General features: G+C 33.0%; 1 protein-coding gene across 2 annotated transcripts; it reads left to right on the top strand.

Moving 5' to 3' along the window:
* On the top strand, positions 1-27,396 carry LOC118203691 (uncharacterized). Of its 2 annotated transcripts, none has more exons than XR_015042164.1 (2): positions 1-246; positions 17,956-18,325. XR_015042164.1 is itself a non-coding variant. In XM_085820613.1 (2 exons), the coding sequence occupies exon 2, from the start codon at positions 24,761-24,763 to the stop codon at positions 27,044-27,046; it is 2,286 nt and encodes a 761-aa protein (XP_085676739.1). In that variant the 5' UTR covers positions 1-246; positions 24,571-24,760; the 3' UTR covers positions 27,047-27,396. The 2 variants fall into 2 exon arrangements, 1 of the variants encoding a protein (XP_085676739.1); XM_085820613.1 differs by lacking the exon at positions 17,956-18,325 and adding an exon at positions 24,571-27,396.

The raw sequence follows: 27,396 nt of genomic DNA, 5'->3' as shown, positions 1-27,396 counted from the left end.
ATTAATTCTCTAAGGTGTAATCGTGTGGTAGATTCTCTTATTATCAATACACGTTGTCGTGTGTCGTCGTGAAAACATTTTAACATCTCGGGTTGACTGATTTCTTTCGAATGCGAAGCAGCAGTTTCTTAACTAAACTCAATTCTAAGAGTTCAAAGAAAATTTTTTTGTCGTATTGCGGTAAATTTGATTTAAGTACTGTTAAATATTTACTAAGCATTTTGATTAGGTAAATTTTATAAGAAGGTATTAATTCTCTTCTATAAACCATTGTATTTTTTACAATTTTTTTATGTGATGATAAGTTTTAAATCTTAAATGATGGATAATTTAAATATAAACAGTAGTTTTGTTCTTTGTTCGTTTCCCACATTTTATTTTTTTCATGAGTGCTTTTGCAAAACATCTGAAGAGAAAATATAACTTAATTTGTATGTAAATCTATTATTAGGCATTCTTCAGTTTGAATCTTAGTAGCTAAACAGAGATGCAAAATGTGGGAAATTGATTCAAATTAGCGGCAGAGTATTTAATATTTACCTCCTTGGAAATTTAAAATGTATTTTAGGCAGAATATTTAATGTTTACCTTCCTTCAAATATAAAATATGTTGTAGAAATTTTCGTTGATGTATCCTTTTTTGATAGATTTCTAATACTTATTTTATTTACATTTTGCTACTGCAGTTTGTGTTTCATTAAATATTATTATATGGTTATAAACTTTTAGCAACATTTTTATTTATTATGCATTTAACGATTAGTATATTTTCTTTCTTCTTTCTTTTTTTCGGTTATTTGAGGTTCTCAAAATTTGAATTTTTTTAAAAGTAATTTAAGAATCTATTTTTTATTTCTTAGGATTGCAATGTGGCTAATGATAGACATGCAATCTTAAATTTAACGTAGACCTAAGATGTGCTACTAAAATAATAAATTTTCAAGAAATCTTAAATGATGCTCTTTTTTCATAATCATTATTGAAATTTTATTTCTGTATCAGAGTTTTAAAAATGCTTTTAAAGATAGAAAATATGACCACCACATCAAGCAAGGAAAAGTTTTCTAGATTTTGTGAAGATTAAGAATCATTAAATAACTAACAATGAGTTAAGAAAATTTAAAAAGAATGAAACATATTATGAAGGAAATAAAATTAAGCGTTATTTTGTTTTTTATTCTTTTTTAAAGTAGTAGTTGCTTGCTTTTGAAACTGAAAATATCAAACAAAATTTATCATTAAGTTAATGTAATTTACTAAGAATTACTAAACGTTTTGCTTAAAAATGAATGCAAGTCTAAGCTTAAATTTTGCTTGCTTTAAAAATAAAATTAAAAAAAAAGTATTTTATGAAAAAATGCGTTTGATTTACAAATGAAAAGAATTGTATAATTAAGCTATATGTTAATTAAGTTATATGTTAGTAAAGTTCTTTTCAGTAATAGCAGGATTTTTTAGTGCTTATTTCTATGTCTCATTAAATTCAGGAAGTGTACTGGCATGAGCAATTAAACACAATAATTTAAGTTACAGCTATAACTGGAGAGAATTTTAAGATAAATATAATTCTGTAGTGTTGTTTAACCCTGCATTAGTGTATACATTTTTCTTGCACAATTAGGTGAATGGGTGACAGGTGTCACCCACCTATTAAAGTTTATCTAGAATAAGGAAAATCATTTTTAAATGATGATTCTATCAGTTATTTGACAAAGTGTTAATTACAGGTCACAATTTTGATCGTGCACAGTATTCTACTGAATTGCAAACTTGCGACAAATATTACTGGAGGACAGCTGTCAATCACATGCTTAATCTAGGATTAAACTCTTATCTATCGTATTAAATTGCAAACAAAATATTTAGTTCTTTATGACAAATTAAAACTTTATTTCATGTACTAGGTAATGGTCATATTACATTTTGGTACTTTTCCATTTCGCCGGTGCAAATCTCGCCAAGCAGACTTTATTGGCGACAACATACAGTATACACATAAAAAATATTAACAAATGTTAGTTTTAAGAATTTTTTATTTTGAAGGCATAAACATTTTAATATCGTTTAAAATTTTGTAAAAGTCAATAACTAGAGACAATAAATTTGTAAAAAGACATTAATTTAAGAATTTACTATGATTTCATGGTTCAACATCCTGATTCGCCGGTTCGTATCACGTGACCCCAAGCGATCTCATCTCACGTAAACTGCGCTACAAAAATCTAATTCTCTCAGTAATTATCAACATTAATTTCAAGTTAAATCTTAATTTGGAATACAAGTTTAAATGCAAGAATTATTTCAATTCGGTACGAATAGCTTACTCAGAAATTATGTAAAACCACAGTGCTTTACTTTGCTAGTGCATTCTCATTAGAATTGATAAATTTAACCCTTGACTGTTCTTTATTTTCGCCTTCGGGTGAGGATGTGATTGCATCCTAATTGACTTAATTTCCGCGCAGGGCATCAAATTCCGCCTTAGGGTATAAAATTGAACTATCTGGTAAAAATTCTATGTAATTGCATGCCAGTATTGAAAGAAACAATCAATCTGATAAGAAATGGCTGCGACTTGTTTTGAAAATGAAGCGTAAAAGGTTACCAGCAAAGATATTCCGTTTGGCATCAGTTGTACCATTATTGGCGACTTTTATCATCTGCGCCGGCAAAACGGAAAAGTACCATATTTCATGTACTAGGTAATGGTCATATTACATTTTTAATGTATGTCTAGTTGGCCATTGAAATATATATAAAATTTGGGAGAACGTATATTTGACTATGTATTCTCCTTAACAGCACTAAAAATATAGATAAAAAAGAAACTGAAAGCTGAAATGCTGGCTGTATAATAAAATTGTTTATTAAAACATTCTCAGTCTTAATTCTCTTGCCACAAAAATCTAAAATTATCACTTATCTGCTTTTTCATTAGCAAAATTCTTTCCTGTTTTGTGTCTATCAGTGGCCAAGTGGCTAAAACCACTAAACTGGTTCATTCTGAGTTTCTAGTTTCCAGAAGTAGGCTGGATTCATAAATTTTTGTAGATTTCCTTTTATGTAATACAAATGCGAGTTTATTTTCTTAAAATATCCTAAGTGATGTTTTTTTTTTTTTTTTTTTTTTTTGTGTGTATGTTTGCTTTTGTTTTTAACTTTTTTAGACTTTATTGTAATTAAACGAATCAACCATTTAACTTTTTGCTAACAGTGCAGTTTTCTTTGCATTCCTTTTTCAGGGTTTGTGTGGTCCTTAAGTTTTTTGGAATAAATTTTTGGTCCTTAAATGTCCTTAATTTTGGCCAAAATTGACAGAAGGTCCTTAATTTTAATCATCAAAACTGTCTGTTTTTACGACTGCCATTTCGAGTGTGAATTATCATTTTGGAGGAATATTTACTGACACATATGGTTATCTTTTGAATGGTTTATGGGTTAAAATTTGCTTCCATTTCTAATATAAATGGTGGGGTATTAGAGTTTCTAAGCAAGAAGTGAAACATAAGCATTTCGGAATTCATTTTTTCTAATGAAGTGCTCTTAAACAACTTTTCGCTTTAATTAAACGATTCTGAATTTGACGTCTTATCAACATTTTGGTGATTTATAATTTTTTTGGCAATAATATTTGAATGCATTATTTCTGATACTAGAATCTTTTTCTTAACATGTTTATCTTCCCTTTATTTTCTCTAATTTTCACTAGACACAAGTATGAAAAAGATCAAAAATGCTTATAATCTTATCACATGGGCAAGCGTAATAGAAAGGAATTTTTTTAGTAACAAAAAAATTGAAAATGTAGAATTTAAAAGATTCATCTAATATGTCTTAATGCATCATACCCCAAGCTAGCACTAGGCATTTTTCCTCCTGATGCAATCTCTTTGCATCCTTTCCGCTGCTTAGTGCTTTTCTAAATTCTGCTTCCAATGTCTGCTCTAAATTCTGAAAGTTCTGCCATTTTTAGATTTTGTTGCTCGGTGTGTCATTAAATTCTAAAAATTCTGCCACACCAGCTGCATAAACATGCCTTACTATATATATTTCATATTTCTTCTGAATGTTCATATTACTAAAGAAATAAAATTAGCCTCTTTTTCTATACATTCTAAATGCAATTTTTTTTTAAAAATTTTTATTTTAGAATAACAGAAATCCTTAATTAAATCCAAAAATTCTAAAATGAAAAGGAAACCTGTTGAAGAAAGAAACTGAATACATGAAGAAAATTATTCTTCAAAGATATGTACAATTATTATGTAAATTATCCAGTTATTTATGATTTCAAAAAACCTTTGCTATAATTTCCCGTTTCTATTTCCTCATATGACAGAATTACTGAGCGAGCTTAAATTAAATTATATAATTTTTGACAGCTAGTCAAAATTTTTAGTTTGAATTTGACTGTTTTTGTTTAATATAATGTCACTATGAGCTGTAATTGATTTTCTTAGCATCAGAACATGCCTTTATGTTCCAAGTTCTTTTTAAATAAGAGGTTTATTTAAGGCTTTGTCCAATATTATATTTCAGACATAGCAATTATTTACTTCACGTCTCTCAGACGTCACGTCAGATTAAATAAACCCTCATAGATATATTGTGGAGAGGTTGACAAGTTAGCAGATAAAGTATGCAGAAACTAGTCAGAACATTGGTTTGGGTATTGAGACAAATTTCTTATTGTTAGAAAAGATGCTTAAAGAGAAGGAAATCTATAAAAATTAGCCAAAATGTCTGGGAAAGCTTCAAATTAAAATGACGCATAAATATTTTGTTGAGTGTTGTTGTTAGAAGACATAAATATTCTGTAGCTATGTGTAATTATCCTAATATTGCTTAAGAATCAAATGTCATAATTTATATTATTTTAAACTGTGAAATTTTATTAGATTTTGATTTTATTATGGCTTTTTAAATAAATATTGTTAAGAAAGAAATAAAATTTAATAATGATCACGTAAATCCGTAATGATGAAGGTTATCTGACTACCTAATTTAATTATTAATAAGAAACTACTTACTCTTAAAAATCATCTCTGCGTATTAAAGCGAGTTATTGCCTTTCATTAATCCTCACTGTGGTCACAAGATAAAACACAGAAAATTCAAGTAAAACTTATTCTTTCCATCTAGTGAGAATTAAAATAATACAAAACAACTTATCACCTCTGGTGAAACCTTAAAGTATATTAACTTTGTGACAACCCGTGAAACTTTACACGAAGCTATGACACTAACTGCATCAAACAAAGCCCAACTAACTTTCAAAGCTTGCCAACTGTGCCTACATCAAGCCTTTCATCTAATCAGCAGGTCTCTCTCTAGACAAGCAGCAGCGGTGGCAACATTCAGTCTTTTGTTACGAATCATTCTGATTACGATTTTACTTCTCATTTTAACCTGTGACGCTTGACATAAAATCTACCTGCTATTTACTAAACCTCTAGACCAAGGGTTCTCAACACATACCATTGGTGGTATGCAAAGAAGCAAAGTATTTTTAACTATTAAATTCAAAGATTAAAACTCCGACATCCTGATTGAGTTTTTTTTCTCTAACACTTCAAAAAAAAATTTTTTTTTTTTTTTTAGTTCAGATTTTGAGCGTAAGGTGCATTTGCCCCTCGCTCCCTATTTTAACTTCGCTAATATTTCTTTATGCTTGATCAGATAACCTGGCTCAGTAAAAGTAGGCAACCAGTGCAACTCTGATTAAAAATCTAGTTATAACCACATGCAATGCTGATAAGGACCATGTGTTTCTGTGACTCCTTCTCCTATTTTCTTCTTTCTATGTATTTCTTTCTCCTGATGAGGAGGGACCTTTAGCTGCCCTCGAAATTGATTGAGTATTTCATTATACCTACGCTAAATACAAGGTTGTTTTTTACGATTTTGATTGTCACATTAGCGTGTTTCTCTTCTAGTCTAATCGTTGTTCTTGTTTTGAAAACATCCTGATAACACTTACTTTAGACCGCGAGCTAATACAAGGATCCGTTCTTCGTGTCACTCCGCATGCGCGTGACGTAGGCAGGCTGAGTCTTTTTGCTGAGAGGAGGTAAGGTAGGTATGTAGTTCACGTGTGGTATACGTGATATTCTTTGGTTTTGTTGCGTAGCGTTTTTTCAGCTGTGTTGCCACTACTAAAGTTCCAACCCTTGTATTTTTAATTCAATTTATTCAGTTCTCATTTGCTCAAAAGTACTTAATTTCCGTGTGCAGAAATGTGTACAAACCCTGTTTTTATGAGTTCTCATGTAATCATTTACTTTATGTGATGTCTCTAATAAACTGGGATCAGGTGTAATGTATTATATTATTCGAAATTATAAGAGACATTGAGTGATAGTCAACTGAAAACCTGTAAGAGAAACTGATGTTTCAGACAGTGCTGCTGAAGTTTCTAAATAATAATCAACTAGTCTAGAGAGAAAAATCCCAAGTCAAAATTAATTAGTTAAAGGCTGACATGAGCAATGATGATGAATATGTGGCTGCAATATCCACATAAGCAAATTCAGAGATAAGACTTGGAAGCATAGGAGGGGGAAAAAAAAAAAAAAAAAGAAGCATTATTGCATTTTATTTTATGGCAGAACATGTAGGGAATACAGACCTTCATCAAGGGTATGTAAAGAACCTTCTATGGCACTTACAAAAGTAAAGTGGTGGTACATCAATGCAAATCGTTACAAATGTCACTATTGCAAACGTAAATGACCTTGTTCAGTAAAGCTGACATGTAACAACAGAGAAACTTGCTGGCATTTTCCCATTTGAATACTCAACTGCACTAAAAACATGACTAGTTATGTTTTTATGGACTAGTTAGAATTCAGTAAAATGCATGTCCAATGATTGTCCTTCAGTTTCACTGAGGAGTAGGAAACATGCCGTATTACTGTATTTGCAACAACATGCCACAGAAAGAGAAGGCTTCCTCTTATGGATCATTTCCAGTACCAAGATGTATCAACTTTTTTTAAACTTAGACCAAAGCATTAGTCTCTCTGACGGAAAAATATAAATTCTTTTCCACCCAAAATATCCAAGGCGAGCCCCAATATTTGAAAATACATTCTTCCTGATCAACAATGCAGAACACAGAGCTATAGTGGATACATAACATTCTAATGAATTTTGTCTTCAGTACAATGGTCATTCAAAAATTTCTGGAAAGGTTTTTAAGGGCATTCTTCTCTTCTGTGACACGTTAGTGTAATCAGTTTTGAAGAAATCGCCATATTTTCAAATTGCACCAAATTCTGGAAACCATATGGCGTAACACTTCTTCAGTTTTAACAATCAGTGTCCCCATTTTCATGTTTATATTGCAAGTTATTGTGGTTTTTGTAGACAAATCACAATATTTTTGTTTCAATCTCAGTTTTAAAATATGTGCTTTTGGCATTTGCTTGTGGGAGAAAAAATCATGGTGAATTTTTTCTCCCACAAGCAAATGCCAAAAGCACATATTTTAAAACTGAGATTGAAACAAAAATATTGTGATTTGTCTACAAAAAGAAGAAATCATGGTGAATTTTTTCTCCCACAAGAAAAAATTTATTTAAGAATACCATATTTTGCTGCAAAATCACTAAAGGGAACGACTAATTTGAATCTAAAGTAATCACCATGGAATTTTGATTGTAACAAAAGAAACAGAAACTCACTTAAAAGTAGGCTTATCGATTCATTTTCAGGATAAATTCACCATTAAAATGTAAATACTTTTTTGCCATTGTTAAATCATATTTTTTCTTCTTCACATTAAACCAAGGTGGTTGCACAAATATGTAATTAGCCTTGACCATATATAGCAAACATGGGCAAACTGCGGCTTTTGAGCCACATGCAGCTTTCTCACCTTTAAACATAACTTGCAGCATTACAAACAATGTTTTATATTTGAAATATTAGTATAATCTAAGGTAGGAGTTATAACAGGTTTTTTTCCGTAAAAATATATTTACGGATGCCCCTTGTCGATAATTGGCGGTACCTGGACACCGAGTTTGTGCAATTCTTAAAAGAATTGCACAAACTGGGTATCCATGTACACATCGACCTATTTTCACTTTAAAAAAATCAGAGAATTGCACAAACTAAGCATTGTGCACTTCCCTTTACTTTGTCCATGTACACAACGGCCTTTATTCACTTAAAAAGTCAACGGAGCAGCCAACAAAAAATACATAATCTCAATAAACTATATTTTAAATCAAACAATGAAATAACATGAGAAAGAAAATTCATCTTAGCACTACACAAAGGAAATATCCACTTACCTTATTTACAAATTTCCCTGTCTTCAGTCAAGCAAAATTCCTTAACAGCATACAAAAACTTTCTAAAATTATCTGAACTAGAATCTGTATATTGGCGTTGTCACATAAATTCACAAGAGTAAAAAATATACTCTGTAGTTCTGATATCCTCTGGCGTTCGACCATACGCATTTACTTCTTACAAACAGGACACTTACACTGGTGTGCAAAAATTAACGACAAAGTCGAAAAATTAGCATATCAGCTGAACAAAGAGGCAGAGCGGACAGAAAGACCAATCAGGAGATTAAGTAAGGTGATATACGGTAGCACATGCGCAGATATGCTGGTAGACGTAATGGGGAGTGTCTGAGTAGTATAAAGCATGTTGTTGGTGTAAGATCAGTATTTCCGGCAAAGAGATTGCACGCCGTATAGCAGTTAAAATCACACCGAGTTGCTGCCTCAGCGAGAAATGGCGAATAATCAATCTGTTAGATGACATCTGGATGATTTTACCCGAGGTCGAATCATTGGGAAGTTGGAGGAAGGCCGCAGTGTGACAAGTGTGGCTGCAGAGATCAGAATTGCTCACAGCATTGTTTCATGACTTTGGAGACAATTTCAAACTACAGGAACAGCTATCCGGGGGTTTAGTAGTGGTCGTCCACGAGGAACCACACCCCAGATGACCGGTATATTGCCTTACAGGCCAGAATAAACAGGTGGCAGACAGCGGGAGAAATCGCTGGGCACACGACACAGGCGACTGGACGACCGATATCGCATTTTACCGTGGCCAGAAGACTGCACGGTGGTGGTCTGTTTGCACGACGCCCTGTACAGTGTGTACCTCTAATGCCTGCCCATCGGAGAAGGCGTTCTCTGTGGTGCCAGGAACATCGGAATTGGAGAGACAATGAATGGGGACGAGTACTCTTTACAGATGAGAGCAGATTCAGTCTGAGTAGCAATTCTCATCGCATACTCATCCGGAGAGAGCGGGGAAGCCGCAATCATCCCTCGAACATCATTGAAAGGGACAGGTATAAACGTGGCGGTGTTCTCGTTTGGGGAGGCATCATGCTTGGTAGTCGTACAGACCTTCACATCTTTGACGCAGGTTCAGTCAATGGGACCCGTTATTGTAACGAGATTCTTCTTCCATATGTGCGTCTTTTTAGAGGCGCTATGAGTCCGCAGTTCCTTTTCATGGACGACAATGCACCATGTCATTGAGATAGAGGGTGAGGATATTGAACGTATGGATTGGCCGGCACGATCTCCGGATCTCAGCCCCATTGAGCATGTATGGGATTTTCTAGGCAGACGCTTGGCAGCTCGTACCTTACCACCAGTAACGATTCCGGAGCTTCGATTGGCGCTGCAAGATGAGTGGGCAGCAATGCCTCAAGAACTCATTGACACCCTCTTTCTCAGCATGGGCAGACGCTGTGAAACCTGCCTAGCAGTCAGGGGAGATCATATTCCCTATTAAAGACCGGATGTTTGTTGCTGGACTCCCATCACAGGGATGTTTCGGCCTTCAGTCGCATTGCGCTCCATGCTACTTTTTCAATAAAGCTTCTTTTTATCGCTCTGATTTCTCTTTTAGTAAGTGTTGCTTACATTACTCATGTCCTTACGTATTGGGGATCTTACAGTATTAAATGTGTTGATTTGGAAAGCTTTTGTACAAAGTTATATTGAAAAAACCGTCTCGTCCTTAATTTTTGCACACCAGTGTATAATGGCTACTAAACCTTCATTTACACACCAGCCAATTAATGCTTTCTTTTCTTTTGTTCGGAATTGGACAGAAACTTGAAATTAATCTTATCACATTCAGCCATTTTACCATATAAACCACAAAATAACAACGCACTTCTTATTAAAAATCCAAAAATCTTTTCCCATCATTCAAATTCACCACATTTACACAACCAATTACATCATAATAGGGTTTCCATAACATTCAACTACTCAGGTTACCATAAATGAAGCAACAACTTGGTGATAAATGAAACAACTTATATCGATAATCCAAGGGGTACCCTTAAATCTACTCTAACTGCTTTTTTAATAATTAATAATTTTATATTTAAGATTACAGTATGCTTATGTGATTTAAAATTGTCACTAAATGTATGCTGTGAGCTGTTTCAAAGTAATAATTGTTTTGGTACCACAGTGATGTTTCTTTTACAACTGATAATGGCTGTCTGGAGAGAAGAGACATGCACATCTGCAGTATGTGACATTAACCATGTATGGTGAATCTTATAGAAAGATGCTGCAAAAATATATATAGAGAGAACGCAAACTGTGTCTGATAATCTAGTTCATATGTTATGAACTGATTAAATGATTTTAAAGGATGGATCTCCTTGTGTATCCTCATGATAAATAAGAAATAAATTTTTGATGCTAAAACTCAGGAAACTGTTTATTTGTAACATTTTCAATATTATAGTTACTCTACAGCTATTCTGACATACGTTTATATTTTTTCTGAAGTCGTTGGCATGGACCAAGAGTTAAAAACCATTGCTTCTATTTTTCGAATAATTGTCACATTTATATCTTATCTATAAATATTTTTTTCCCCCTACAGGCTTGTAATGGCTATTATTAGCCCAAAAGGGCGTATGTCCTAATGGGCTATTAATCTCAAAACTGGATTTGGCAGCGTATCATTTTAAGTGTCTGAATCACTTTTCAAATTGGTGCCATGAAGTATTATCACCCAGTGCTCCTTTTAAAGAAGTTTAATAATGAAGAATCTGCATGAATGTATGTATATTTCTCGCACTGTGAAAAAACGATGTTATGTAGGGCCATTAAATTTAGAAAAATATAGTCCTCCACCTGAACACGAGCACCTGGAAGCCCAATTTTGAATTTTATACTTCATATTTTGTAAAGAGGAAATGGATTTTGTAAATGAATTATTAAGAAATTCAATGATTTGCAAGCGAGCAGTGGCAACACTGAATGGATTAAAACATTGTTATTTACAGTGTGCGAGACTGTCTATCGGAAATTATTAAGATGTGGTGTTTTTAAATATTTGTGATTTTGCCATTCGACTGAATTTTATGTGGTGTAATTGTGAAAAACATGATATTTAATTAATAAATTTAAAACACAGAATGTTAATAATAAAAGTTTTTTAAAAAAGTTTTGCTAGCCATCTTACTAAGATAACTACATTGTTAGCCTTGATGATAAATTGAGAGGAAAAAATGAAGAAAATAGAAAAATGTATGCCAACACTTCACCAGGAATTCTAAACGTGTTGCTTTTAAAATTTTGGTAATTTTGCTTTTGAACTGTATGTGGTTCAAGTGATGCCTAATAATAAAGCTACAAAGAAATGGGTAAGCAGGAGTGAGCACAGCAGCAGACTGGCAGATTGCAAGCTCAGTGTGAGCATAGAAAAACCTTAAACCCTTTTGGATAACCTTTAAAATCAGCCTTTGCAGATTTTTGTTTACAGTTTTTAAATTTATTGATAATTACTATCAGATGAAAATGGGTATTTTTTCTTTCTGAAAAATAAAATTCGGTATATTGTAAAAAAGCTAATTTATGTATCATCGCAACTCACTTTCCTGAATACAGAGTAAAAGTATTTATTCACAGTTATTGAAAAATGCAACGTTCTTGTTAATTTACTCGAAACATTTTTCTATTCAAAAACTGTTGTATTATTTTTAAAAAGCCATAGATATTTTTTATTTGCGACTGTTTGAAAATATAATTGCATCTCGTGGAATTTCTGATTTCTAGCATGTTGCTTTGTCTAACCTGAAGTTTGGCCACCTTTGTTATATAGAGAATATAATCAAAGATCTGAGGAAATTCAACTGGGAATCCCTTGTCAAGACATTTTGTAGTTTTGATAAAATTTGAAAGCTTTATGAGTAAAGGTGATATTGGTTGATCTTACTCGTGATTATGAGTGAAACAGCATTTGATACAAAAATATATTTTATTACACACATAGAAATGAGGTTCATACTGGAAGCAATATATAGCAGTCTTCCTCCTCCAATGGCACTTGCCAAAAAGAGACTGAGGTTTCCTTTCCTTTTCGTGCTATTGCCGTGTGTAGCTTTCATGCCGGTACACAGCTTGCTTGTGTACAAATATGAATTAATAAGTACACTGCAGGTATAGCAAATGCATGAGTGTGTCCAGAGGACAGGATGCAAAATGAAAGAGGGCGTGACTACTTTGTCACGTGAGGCTATAGCAGCATCTGGTAGGCTGGAGAGATGCTGGTCCAAGTTTCAGGAACAGTGTGCATTTTTACAAATATTCAGTACATAAACTCATCAAAGTGCATTTTCCTCACAATTAGAAAGACTATATACAAAAATAAAATATGTATTTACAAAGTAAAGTTATGGAGTCCAGCAGAAGCAGTCAAAGATATCTCTTAGTAGGTCTTCTGATTGGCTGTTGAGGCACAAAATATTCAATTGCAGAGACATAAAAAAACATATTTTTCCAGTAAACTAGAAGTTGACATAAATAGAATAAAAGAAATTTGAAACCAATAGGAGCAGTGGGAGATCTACAATAAGCAGTAGAAGACTTGAGTTCGTAGTCTCGTGGGAGGTCACCCTCCCGTGCCTTGAGCCCGATAGTGGCTGCTTAACTTTAAGCATTTCAGTATGACAAGTAAACACAGGGTAAAAACTTAAGTTGGAAAGTTCTGATTTTCATTGAGGATAAATGCAGTAAATGGTCTAAGGTGTCTGTCTTCGTGCAATATTTCATATTCAAAGAGGTTAAATTGACGTATATGATTGCAGTTTTGGGCTTCTCTGAAGAAATTCCGATTTTGCTTTGCGATGAACTTATCTAAGGGGTCGATCTTGAGATCATCTTGTAGGCACTTATTTGTCACGAAATAATGAGCATTCGTGGTAATCCTGAGATAGCGGTTCTGCATAACACATGATTTGGGGAGGCGTAAGTCATGATCGGTCTGATCATAGACGTGTAGTTGAGCTGCTTTTTTCCTAAGTCGAGAGTGGAGTATTTACCAACATTTGGAAAGAGACATTTGATAATTTGTAAAGCCTTATTCCTGATGTAATTTATGTTAGTCCACGTTAAGCGATCATTTATAATCACTCCGAGGTACTTGGCATGGGGAACAATTTCATTAAATAGATAAAGTCCTCTTTTGACAGGTGTGTTCCTTTTTCTTCTGCGTATGAGGAGAAGTTGAGATTTGGCTGCGTTTATTTGGACTTTCCATTGCGCGCACCATCTTTCAATGCTATTAATGACATCTTGTAGTTTTTTTGATGGCGTGATTCATACCAATAGACTTTACTGCCAGGGCAGTATCATCTGCATAACAGGCCAAAATAGCGTTATTTTGAGATGCTTGAGGAAAGTCAACAGCATAAAACAGATACATATAAGGTCCTAGAACCGACCCTTGTGGAATACCACTGTGGATATTTCTTGATGAGGAGATAGCATCATTCACACAAACACTAAAAGTCCGGTTTGTAATGAAGGAGTGAATTGTCAAGATCATTTCTCGGTCAACGTTAGCAGTAATTAATTTGGATATGAGCCCCTCATGCCAGACATGGTCGAAGGCTTTCGCTGCGTCCAACATGAGGAGAGCAACACTTTGCTATGCAAAGCAGAGCCACAAAAGTCAGTAATGCGTAACAATTGCTTCATAGTAAAAAGGGGCTGGCGGAAACCAAATTGTTCTGGAAGCAACATGTTTAGATAGGATTGCATACATGAGAGAATAATGCGCTCATAAATTTTTCCGTTCACAGGCAGGAGACTAATAGGTAGATAGCCATCTGGTTTGGAGTGGTCCTTTCCAGGTTTAGGAATTAAAATAATTTTTGCACTTTTCCACTGCTGTAGAAAGTAGGAGTTAAATAACACGCATTTAAAATGCTAGTGAAATTCACTACTGCACAGGGAGGTAACATTTTAACTGCAGTATTAGAAATGCCATCATTTCCGGGAGCTTTGCACGATTTGAGTTTTAATAATTTGAGATACTTCTACAGGGGTAGCAAATTTGGGAATATTTCATGCTGTGGGGGCATTTAGCCAATCTTTTCACATGAGTAAGGGTGCAGAGTTCAAAGTTTCTATCCACAGGCCAATCATTTGGCGTAAATTGTAGTTCCAAATGCGAGGCGAAAACATTTGCTTTATCTTCATTTGAAAGGGCAACAACTCCGTTGTGGAAGATGGGACGATTGGTAACAAAATTTGCTTTGAGGTTTTTTATTAAAGTCCAAAGAGATCTGTCACGGAAATCTAAGTTGCACATTTTTTCGCACCAAAGTTCGTCCTTGTGTTGCTTCACAGCAGTTTTGATGTCCTGTTTTATGTGATTTATTGCCATTTTGGCGACAGGATCCCAGGTAAGGTTGTAAATTTTCAACAAGACAATATCCAGAATGTTGGAATACTCTATTCTTTCCGGGCGATAAGTGTATTTGTCCGGTGTGTAAATAACAACAGGATGGTTTAAGATGTAATTTTGTAGAGTATTACTGTTTGTATTTCCTTTACGGCAATTCCATGCGACGCTCTTAGCATTTAGGTCTCCTGCCAGGATTGTCAGGAGGAAGGATTGACTCTAGTAGGTTATAAGATAACACATTATGCGGTGGATTATAAATAAATATTTTTGTACACCGGAAGGGTAATGTACACTGTAATCAGCTCACAACCAAAATCTTTACACTCTTTAACGAGGCAAGATGGTAGATTTCTCTTCGCATAGATGGCGACACCTTCGCCTCGATGGCTAGTTCTACCACAGCGATAGATTCTGTAGTTGGAGATATTCAGACTGTAACATCTTTGAGCATGTGCCTCAATAATGAGCGCGAAGTCAATATCGTGCTCATACAGAAATTCTTGCAGTTCTGAGATTTTATTGCGGAGACCATTTGAATTCCACACCATGAAGCGGATTAAATTTGCGTTATTAGTGTGTTGACCCATTATCTGAGATCGCATTGTCTTGAGGTAGAGCATTTTTTTCTTGGGTTAGTTGCTTGAAAAGCAGGCAAAGTCCAGAATCTTGAATAATAGCGACAAAGCTTTTTTAAGTACATGTAGAATGGTTTTAGCTTCGCTAACCGCTTCAGGGGCAAGTCCGCTGACTAAGGCTTGCGAGTAGGATTTGTTACTTATTACTCAATCTGTATAAAATGATGGCTGAACGTCAGCTTTAGGCTTTAGAAACTTTTCACAGCCGCGAAAGTTCGCAGTGTGTCCAGTCATCTTACAATTCGCTCACGTAGGGGAAGTATTCTTGTCTTTTTTACATAGATACGATTGATGAGCGTCTCCACACTTAACGCAGCGAGGTTCATGGTGACAATGTGTCTGAGCATGGTGAATCCCCTGGCAGCGGAAACACTGCAGGGGGTCCAGCTCTACCTCGGTATCTTTCTACTTTAATCCTCAGTCCTAGGATGAATTCTTTGAAGATATTTTTACTTTTTTCTTTACGATGTAGGGTGATTAAGAAGGGAGGCATATTTATGACTTCTCCGTCTCATCTTCGTTTAAGTTGATTCACTCTGATGATGCTATAACCTTTTTGAGTTAAAAACTCAGCAATTTCACATTCATCCGTGTCATTGGGGAGATGTCTAACAACAGCCTTAACATCTTTGTTTTCAGGCAATTCGAAGCAGTGATATTGAATACCTTTGTCTTTGAAGACCTTTATGATTTGTTTATAAAGCATAGGGAATTTGGATTTGTAAATCCACCCTGAATTAATTGACCAAAGTAATCCTTTTCAGCCTGCAGATTATAACCAATGAGGAGTGCTTTAACTTCTGAAAATTTGAATCTTTCATCTTTAACCATGATAGGCGGTGGTTTTCTTGAGCTTGTGCTTTGATTGACCGGTGGTAGCGTCAGCATTGGTTGCGGACTGGGAGAAGTGTCCATGACGTTATTTTTTGGTAGCATAAAGCAAACACTCAAAACGAGTTGGTAGCCGGATCTATGACCTGTACGTCTGGGGCTGTATCCATATTATCAGAAGTTGTTTCCGTAGTCGGCTCGCTGTCGAATCAAAGGAATCCGTCAGGGTAGGATTTCGAGAGAGTTTTGTTGGTCTTCTAGTAATATCTCCTTTACGACCTGAGTACATGTCGGAGCTGTCTTTATCCAATGCTTTATATTTTTTCGACTGCTCTTCATCTGAGCGAGCTGGGCTGCTGACTCGTCTGGCATTAGTTTTGTTGATTCCAGTTATTGAAGAATTGTCATTAACCTTAGGAGCAGGGATGTTAGGTTTGGGAAGAGAAGTAGAAGAACGATCAGTTTTTGATCAGAGACAGATAATTGACAGAGACAGGGAATTGAAGTAGAAGAACGATCAGTTCTTTCTACTTCAATTCTCTGTCGATGAAAAGTTTGAAACGATGAAGGAATTTAAGGTCTCATGCATCCTTAGATGAGAGAGATCCATCAGCTTCTTCAACGCATTCTAAGTTTGTAATCTCAGCAGCAATAAAATCAATCATTTGATCCATGATGGAGCGGATGGCAGAAAATGCAGCAGCGGGGAAAGCAATCAGAGTCTATTGCAATGCCGTCCTACTGTTACAGCAGCATGCACTCTGATCAGGTATAGTAAAAGAAGAGTTCCAATAGTACAAAATCAGGAGCGAGCAGATGTACGTCTTACACGTACGACAGTCAAAACTCGTATGAGACTGAGGTGAGAGAGAAGTTGTGACTTAAAACATAACACATGATGTGCACCTCTTGCTGATTGGTTGATGCGGTGCTACATCACATCTTCTCTCTCGCCCCTGAGTTTCTTTTTGGTAGGTGCCATTGGAGGAGGAAGACTGCTATAGATTGCTCCCAGAACGAATCTCATTTCTATGTGTGTAATAAAATATATTTTTGTATCAAATGCTGTTCCATGCTGTTTTATTCATAAGCAGGAGTTAGATCAACCAATATCACCTTTAATGGTGACCCAGAAGTGGTGTGTGCCTCTTGCTGATTGGCTGATGCTGTGCTTCGCATGAAATGAAGTGCTGCATGAGTGCAATAATTTTAGTGAAACTATAATGTAAAGGAAAGCTTAGAAATGGTCCCCAAACAATCTAAGGACTTTAACAAGAATACTTTTTAGGCTTAGTGTCTCACTGAATTAATTAAATGTCTAAATAACCACACTAAATATTTTTAGGACAATAAATTAATTACTATTTAGAAATTCAGTTCATTTTTTATTGAATGCACTTTATACTATCCTAATCCACTTTTAATATCATCCTGGTGCTATGGGAGCCAGCTGCTATAGCGTAATATATGAATTTGAATCCTGAAGAAGGCATGGTGTGTTTGAAAGTGTATAATGTCTTTGCAAAATAGGGGCATTTAAAATACTGTCAAACTTAAAGTCCTACATGTATTGTTTATGTATCATGTATTGTTTTACTTTTAAGCTGCTATACTTTAGTGATGAGCTTTTTAATGCATCATATGTTAAATATTTATCCCAAGGTTCTCTTTCTTAATATAGTCAGCATTAATGTATCTTAAAGTGATAAGATACCATCATTGCTACTTAAGCATGGTAGAATTCATCACTGAAGATTTTACCATTTCTTTTAATCCCAAACAGAGATTATTGAAGGAGGTTGTTGGTACGGGAAGATAGCAGGGATTGTAGGAGACCCACATTTCTTCAAAATTGAGATGAAGCTGGGAACAAGTCTGTCATCTACGAATTGTACCAGGCTTTGGCTCCCGATAGATACTGACTGCTACTTGAAAATGAATTGAAATCATCTTACATCAGGAGGATAAGAGACATTTAGTATTATATAAATTCCATTTTAATTTGTATTTGGAAATTATACTAGCAAAATGTAGATTATTCTGTATGAGCAGGATAGTAATTTTAGCACTGAATAAAAAGGTATGAATAAAAGTTTATGTAGCTTATTTCAGAAAATAGAAGTTTTTCCCAAAATTCAGCTTGTTAATGGAAAACCAAGGCTGTGAAATATTGCAAAATTTTAAATTTAAACCACAAATGCTTCATGAATTTTGCCTTTTTATCCAGCTATAAAATTAGTCTACAAACCATTCCCAGATTATCACTTCATAGAAGCTAAAAAAATCCAAACAATTTGTATCTTTTTCTGCTGTCGTATTATCTTTCCTTATTTTATAATAACAAAATATTACAATGTTGTAGCATTGCAAATTTATCATGTATTGTTTTACTTTTAAGCTGCTATACTTTAGTGATGAGCTTTTTAATGCATCATATGTTAAATATTTATCCCAAGGTTCTCTTTCTTAATATAGTCAGCATTAATGTATCTTAAAGTGATAAGATACCATCATTGCTACTTAAGCATGGTAGAATTCATCACTGAAGATTTTACCATTTCTTTTAATCCCAAACAGAGATTATTTGGTCATGTGAAAAGCTTTCACTTTTTTCATTATAAATCCAAATGAAGAAGTACAGAAACATAACAAAATTTCATAAAATTTATTTTTAGACATTTTGCCATCTGTCTAGAAAATTCCTTTTTCTTTTAAGAGGTTATAAGGTATTTTCTCCTTCCTTTCCACATGCTTTCATGGTGTACAGAGTTTGAATCTCGGCAAGGGCATTGCACATTTTTACGTGTAGAGCATTAAAAAAAAAAAAAAAAAAAAAAAACCTACAGTAGTACCTGAACTAAAAAAAAGGTGGTGGACGATAATTCATGACACCAGGATTTGGTGATTGGGTCCCCTCATCCTTCCTCCTTTTAAAAGGGAGATTATATAAGGTGTTCTCTCTCTCTCTCTCCTTGCTGCATGCCTTTGTGGTGAAATTGGCAGCATACTCTACATGTAATCAAGAGGTCCAGGGTTCGAGTGCCAAACAAGGAAACTGTGCATTTTTCATGTCTCCTGCTTCAAAAAACTTAATGACTCTACAAGATTTATTCTTAAAAAGTTATCGATGTGCTGGTTGATTGTCATCAAAGAAATTAACTCCCTGCCATTCAGAGAATTTCAAATGACCTCAATCCAAGAAGACAAAATCTAATGCAGGGGTTGTGAATCAGGGTGGAATTTCATAGAAGACTTTTATTCAAGTTTTTGTATTTATTAAAATTTTCTTTACTTTTTTAAATATATAAAACACATTAAAAATAATCTAAATCTTAAATATATATATATATATATATACAGAGAGAAAGTGAGAAAAAAATCTGAAGGGTTTCAGATTTTAAATTATGTTTAAAGGCATCTTTTTTTTTAAATGTTTTGTGTGTTATTTTTATTTATTAAGTATCACATTCTTCGCACTTAAACCATAAAATTCAGTTCATTAGCAATGTCACAAAATAACTTGAGCGTATCTTTAAAATTTCTGATACAGAGTCTTGCGCACTGGAGATAAAAATGTTCTTTCTGTTTAATGTTGCCATTGCTTGCTTTGAAATCCTTGAGTTTGTTTATCAAAAATTCGTTAAAATTTTACAAAATATGAAGTCAGTAATAAAACAAATTCCAAATTAGGAATAGGCTACCAGATGGCCATATTTGGTGAATGATTACATTATTCAAAATTGGATGGCTCTAGGTACCGTTGTTTTATCACAATGCGAGAAAAATACATACATTTATTCAGATTCTTCATTATTTAATTTCTTTAAATATAATACAGGGCGATAATGTTTGGTAGCAACAATCTGAAAAGTGAAGAACTGCAAAAAGGGAATTAATGCAAAATGCCAAAACGAAATTAATAGTCCTTCTGGGCAAATTGCCCTTTTTTTTTTTTTTTTTTGCTTATTACCTACTCCACCCTTGGGCACTACACGGAAAGGGAGGGATGCCCAGTGGAGGTCTTTTTAAGGGAAACTGGCTCGTATCCACGTTACACATAGAGAAAATCACGAAACGTCCATGCAGCCAGCCTGTTCGCCGGGACTCGAACCCAAGACCGAACTACCAGTGTTCAGCGGCTTTTACTGCTCGGCCTTCGTGGGCCGAATTGCCCCTTTGGACTAAAAAATAAATATATAATTTTCGAGTTTGGAAAGGAGAGGAGAATAATTGTCTAACAATGGTGAAAGGAGTGCATGGGGTAGAAAAGGTTCAGAGCCACTGATCTAGTGAATGATGACACAAAACATCCCAGCCATACTCAATTAGTCTTTGTCTTACATTCGGGTGAAATGTGCGACTGAACATTGTTACGGAGGAAGTTAACACCTCAGCGATTAGCCAGTTCTGGGCAATTTGATCAAATTTCTGCTTTTAAAACTGCCATTTGGGAACTACATTTATTCAAATTTATTCTAAGATTTTATGTCAACCATTCATAGTATATAATGCCTTTGTAATCCCACCATACACAGTGTTACTTTTTGGGATGAGACTATATCAAGGTAGGAAAACATAGGAGCTTATAACTATGCTATATGCTGCAAGTATTTCTAGGGTTTGTATGGTTCTTAAAAGTACTTTAAAGTCCTTGAGTTTTTTTTTTTTTTTTGATATGATTTTTATGGATTATTATTATTAAATTTGAGAATTTCAAGATAAATTTGTATATAAAATTTTTAATCCAGATATTTGTAAATTCAACAATTTTTACAAACATAATAAAATTGATCAATATTAATAAAACTGATAATGTATTAAAATTGTGGCATAGAATAAAATATTTTTATTTTTCCATGTCATATTTTAAAATGACATTGCTTTCTATTTTGGCGACTTAGTAATATTTTGATTCTGAAAAATAAATGAGACTAAAAATGTTATGAAACAGTTTCTGAAGCACTTAGGTTATAATATGAATAGTGATTTTTTAATGGTCTGATAAATTACCAAATCTCTCAATGTTTAATTTTTAGACTTTGATACAGAATATGATTTTCATTAAAAAATTAAACTGACTGAATTAGAACTTAAATTGTGCAAATTTCATTCCTTCTCTCCTAGAGATTTTCTGCATAATTTTTCTTATTAAATTTTATTTCACTGAATTGTCTTAATCTGCTATAGACATCTATAGAACTTTATATGGAGATTCAAACAATAGTTAATCAATAAATATTTATACTTGTTTTATACCAATATATGGTACATTATTAAGTTCATCTACACAGTAGTATGTATATTAACTATTTAATTTTATTTTCAGTGTGTTTGAAAGTATTTTGATAAACTGAAACTTTCTTTCTTTACTTTGAATGTTCGCAAATAAGAAAATTACAAAATGAAATTAGATAAAGAGCATTAAATTTAGAATATCTAGTTAAATGATATATGTTTATGTCAGAATCATATTATAAATAATTGAAAGACCCGATTCATGTGTTATGAAGTAAATTTAAATTAATTTGAAATTCTTTTAAAATGCCACTGCACAGCTTTGAACCTCCTGGTTTTTCATATTTCAAGGTTGGCAGCTATGGTATATTTAAAAGTAAATTTCATAATTTTTTTTTTTTAAATTCCCAGATATCAAGGAAAAGATATTTGAACATGTATAATTTGAATCTAGAGTGCCAGGTCCAAAATTTATGAGGGAGTAGATTGTGATTAAATTGGTGTTGCAGGGTAATGCTTTTGCTTCTATGAAACATCTTGAACGGGTACAAAATAGATCATTATGCTGCTATGTGGAAGCCCATCAGTGGCAGAGCAACGAGACCACAGAAGTATTGCGGTTTGTTTCTATTTGTTTCATAATTGAACTTGCTGTCTGCATGTATTTTTTTCCTTTCTCTCTCTCTCTCTCTTTTTTTTTTTTTTTTTTTTTTTTTGTGTGTGTGTGTGTGTGTGTGTGAATACAAGCCAATTACTTTCAAACATCTGCAAAGACAGTATTAGAAGTTTTTTTTAAAAAAATATTTTTCAAGACACAGTGAAGTCCTTTAATTCTGTTTGAGAAAAATTTTCCCAGAATAATTCAAAAAGATACAACTGCATACCCTTTGTATTGTATTTTTAATAATCTGAATGCCTTACTTATTTGAATGCCTAGAATATTACTTTTCATCAAACTTAAATATGGCTAGTTCAAGTGAGAAAGGGCTTGAAATTTTTTGGTTCATCAAAATACTGAGAATTTTAAGGATTGTATTAGAATTTCCATTCAATTTATGAACTTCTTTTTCTTCCTTCCTTTCTTTTTAAAATTATTTTTTAAACTTTATTCTTCATAGAAGTCTAAATTCAGGATCAAAATTTTATGAACTGAAATTTAAACCTTTTCTGTTTCAGTTTCATAATAGCTTTTAGATACTTTACACTTTGAGATACAAAGCTTAATACTAAAACATCAAAATTAAAAATTTTGAATGATATTTATGAAATGTTTATATTGAAATTTGTCATTTTTTTAAAATTCTGATAAAAAATTTAATGTTGATAAATTGAATCAAAATGCTTTTCATAAAGTGGTACTTTTCCGTTTTGCCGGTGCAAACGATAAAGTCGCCAATAATGGTACAACTGATGCCAAAAGGAATATCTTCACTGGTAACCTTTTACTCCTCCTTTTCAAAACAAGTCGCAGCCATTTCTTACCAGATTGATTGTTTCTTTCAATGCTGGCATACAATTACATAGAATATTTACAAATATAATTAAATTTTATGCCCTAAGACCATTCACGGTAATTAAGCCAATTAGGATGCAATCACACCGCTCACCCGAAGGCGAAAATTTAGAAAAGGCAAAATCAAGGGTTAAATTTATCAATTCTAATGAGAATGCACTAGCGAAGTAAAAGCGCTGCGGTTTTATATAATTTCTGAGTAAGCTATTCGTACGAATTGAAATAATTTTTACATCTAAACTTGTATTCCAAATTAACATTTAACTTGAAATTAATGTAGATAATTACTGAGAGAATTATATTTTTGTAGCGTAGTTTACGTGAGATGAGATCACTTGGGGTCACGTGATACAAACCAGCAAATCAGGATGTTGAACCACGATAGCATAGTAAATTCTTAAATTAATGTCTTTTTACAAATTTATTGTCTTTATTTATTGGCCTTTTACAAAATTTTAAACCATACTAAAATGTTTATACCTTCAAAATTAAAAAATTCTTAGAACTAACATTTGTTAACATTTTTTATGTGTACAGTCAAAAGTCGTTAATTCGGACACCCATAATCCGGACCTCAAAGCTACAAACTTTCTGCGCATGCGTCGCTTTGGCGCACGCGCATAGACGTTTACGCGTGTGCGTCAGACCTTTACGGCTGCAAATATGTGTGTGCACATGCGCGTTTAATGTATAACGGGCGGTATAAGCTACGCTAAAATTATCTAATTCAGTTAATGTTGCAGATTACGTTGTTCCTTAATCTTCGAATTGGATCCGGCTTATTATTTTTTGCAGGCTGTTAGAGCAATTTTATAAAAGTAAGCTTGAACTTTCGATTATGTCAAATAGAATTTCCGATATATATTTACTTATATGTAAAGGATTTACCAAGCGAAAGTATGTTTCGAAATCCAAAATCTGTTTATCAATTTCACGCTGCTCTGCGGCGGGGGGAAGGGGGGAAACGCCGTGGCGCGTAATGAATTGGAAGCTGATCTGTCAGTACTATCCTTATCTTCAGAGCAGATGTTTTTATTTTATTTGGCTTATAAATCCTTACTAAATGTAGTATTTCATGTCATGTAATCCGTCTTTGATATGATTTAAAGCAATTATAGGACTTAAACAACGGAACTTTGTAACTAAACAGGAAATTATGTCTGTTTAATAGAATTAAAGAGAAAGTATTATCACATGAAACGAAGCAACTTAAACAACTTACATTGAAAAAAATGCTTAATAAAGTAAACAAATAAATATTAAGCTTTTTCTTTTTGTAAATTTTGATACCCTTTAGATCATAATTGTTCTTTATTTCATAAATTACGGTTTGATATTTTTAATTTTGTAATTTCTGCATGTCATCTTACCAGATTTAAACTGATGATCTATAATCCGGAATCGCCGAAGTCCCGACGAGTCCGGAGTAACGACTTTTGACTGTATACTGTATGTTGTCGCCAGCAAAGACTGCTTGGCGAGATTTGCGCCGGCGAAACGGAAAAGTACTCATAAAGTTTTACTAATAATCGAATAATATAAATTCAGATAACGTGTGAAAGTAAAGGGAAATTAACATTTGTATTGTGAAAAATGTGCATGTATATTTGTTATAGCATCTTTATTGACTTTAGTTTTTATTTTTAATAGCTGCTTGTTCTAGTATTCAAAGAGAATAAAACCGAGAAGAAATTTTTCTTATGTTATTATAAGCAAATGTACTTTGACACACTGTGAAATTTTGAATGATAAAAATATTTTGTCATCAGTAAATCTAGCTGTTGAAGTAAATGAAACTACTTGTAATAAGTTGCCAGTAATATCTTCAGGATCAAAAGAAATGAGTATGTCAACTGTTTTAAAACTTTGTGATGTGAAGAAAAATATTGAATGCTCAGAAGAGGTTCAAAAAATAAACACTGAAACTCTGAGAATTAATAAGGAAGATGTATCAAAAAACCATATGGATATAAATGGAGACCTTGATGATGATTTTGAACAAACACTTTTAGATATTACTGAAGATGATTACCTTGCTATTGAAGAATGTGAAGTTTCAACTGAAGATGAAGATAAACTTTTATTTGATGATAGTCTAGAAATGAGTGAGGGTGATGGAAACATTGTAGAGAAAGATGATTGTAGTTCATTGCCTTCTTCTAGAACTTGCAATGTTTCTAAAGAAATCTGTGATATTCAAATTAAAAGTATAAAAGAAGAGATAATAGAAAATTCTGAAGATTTTAGTATAAATTCTAGCAGCAATAAAGCCAATAAATGTGATATACTTTCATATGATGATAGTACAGAAAGTAGTGAGGATAAAAACATTGCAAAAGATAATGAATGTGGTTTATTGACTTCTTCTAAGACTTGTGATATTTCTGGACTAATCTGTGATATGCAAATGAAAAGTATAAAAGAAGGCATGATAGAGAATTCTGAAGATTTCAGACTAAACTGTAAGATCACTGACACCAAAAAATGCGAAAATATTTTCATTGAAGAGAAATGTTCTGAAAGTAAAACCAAAGGCAATAAATGTGATAGACTTTTATATGATGACACTAGTACAGAAAGTAGTGAAAATCAAAAAAATATTTCAGAGGATGATGAATATAATTTGTTGTCATCTTCTAAGACTTCTGATACGTCTGGAGACATATGTGGCATGCAAATGAAAAGTCCAGAAGAACATATAATAAAGGATCCTGAAAATATTAGTGTAAAATATAGCAACAATGAAGCCAATAAATGTGATAATACTTTTATTGAAAAGAAATATTCCGAAAGGGAAATCAAAGCCAATAAATGTAATAATATTTTTAACAAAGAGAAATGTTTTGAAAGCCAAAAGAACCAAACAAGAAAAAGTGTTGCCCAAGTTATAAGTTCAAAAATTGTTTCATGTGATAAAAATGATATAAATTCCAAAAAACTTGAATCTACTAGCCTGAATAATGAAATAAATGCTCCTACTGAAAAAAGAGTAAATGACGAAATTTGTTTAGTCAAAAATAAGAGATTAAAATGTAATTCTGATTCTGACTGTGAGAAATCAAAAATTATTAGTGAAAAGAAAAATATTCGAAGTGTAGTAATAAAAAAAGAAATTAATGAGTTGAGTAAAGAAGCTGAAAAATATATTGATTTGACCTCTGCAAGTGATAAATTACCTGTAAATTTAAAAGAGCTGCATTTTACAAATCCAAGAAATGAGGCAATTGTCTGTATAGAAAAAAAAGATGATACTTCTGATTCTGGTTGTACAGGTTCTACAGTTGCTAAAGAAAAGAAAGCTGTTCGAAGTGTGGTATTAGAAAAGAAAAAAGAAATTACTGGATTGAGTAAAGAATCTCAAGAACATACTAAAATGAATTATGTTCACAAAACTACAGCTGATTCAAATGCCTCACAGAAGCAAAACCAGAATGCGGGTAAAAATTTAGAATTTAATGAAGATGAGAAAAAAGATATAGAAGATCCTGAATGGGAAAGTATAAAAAATTTGACCACTACAGAGGAGCGTTATAAGCATGTAAGAGAAGTCTGGCAATCAGCAACTGTTCCTAACCCAAATAAAAATCTAACTTACCATTCATACAGAAAGAAACGCATAGGAACAAGCCAAGCAAGAAAAGTTAAACAACATAAAAGAAAGGCAACAAACAATCTTGAACATCCTGATAGGAAACGGTCACGACCATGTACTTATATTATAGATAAGTGCATAGATTCAGTAATGATGGAAAAAGACTCTAAAACAAATGATATAATGGCTGAAATGAATAGTCATATAAGACAATGGGAATACAGCTCTCAACCTAATCAATATTATCAGTTCTATCATTCATCTTATATTTATGATTTACATGCTGCTTACAATCAAGAAATTGCTGAAATAACTAATAGATATCACATACAAGTAGATCAGTGTGATGCTCAGTACCAATCAAAAATTAATGAGCTAGAAAAAAAACGAAATGAAGTATATCAATTTTTCAATTTTTATAAAGGTTTAGATAACACTGAGAAAAGTGATCCTACTTTTGTAACAGAGAAACAGTTACAAGAATTAGAGGAAATCGAAAATATGTATAAACAATTTGACAAATATTACTCCTAAATATCAAGATTTCAGTTATTTCTGTATCTGCATTTTCATATTTTTCTATAAAGTAGAGTGCATTAATGAAATTTTTCTACGAGCATATTCCTTACTTATATGCAATTAATTTTTTTTTTTTAATTTTGTGTAAACAAACATTGTTGATTTACTTTTTATTTACTTCATCGAAATCTGTTAGGTTATTACTATTTATATGTTGTTAAATTACTAAAATGTAAATTTGTGAAAATTTGATTCTCATTCTCATTTAATTAATTTGACATTTAAAATTAAATATATTGCAATAATAATTAAATATAGTTACATTTGGTTATTTTTTAAAAAAGAAAACAAAAAAAGTGTATAAA

This window comes from Stegodyphus dumicola, chromosome 7 (genome assembly GCF_044657685.1).
Source record: "Stegodyphus dumicola isolate Sdum_Otavi_A_Nest chromosome 7, ASM4465768v1".
Classification (NCBI taxonomy): domain Eukaryota; kingdom Metazoa; phylum Arthropoda; class Arachnida; order Araneae; family Eresidae; genus Stegodyphus; species Stegodyphus dumicola.
The sequence above is the reverse complement of the archived record's forward strand: the minus strand, read 5'-3'. Positions and strand labels throughout refer to the sequence as shown.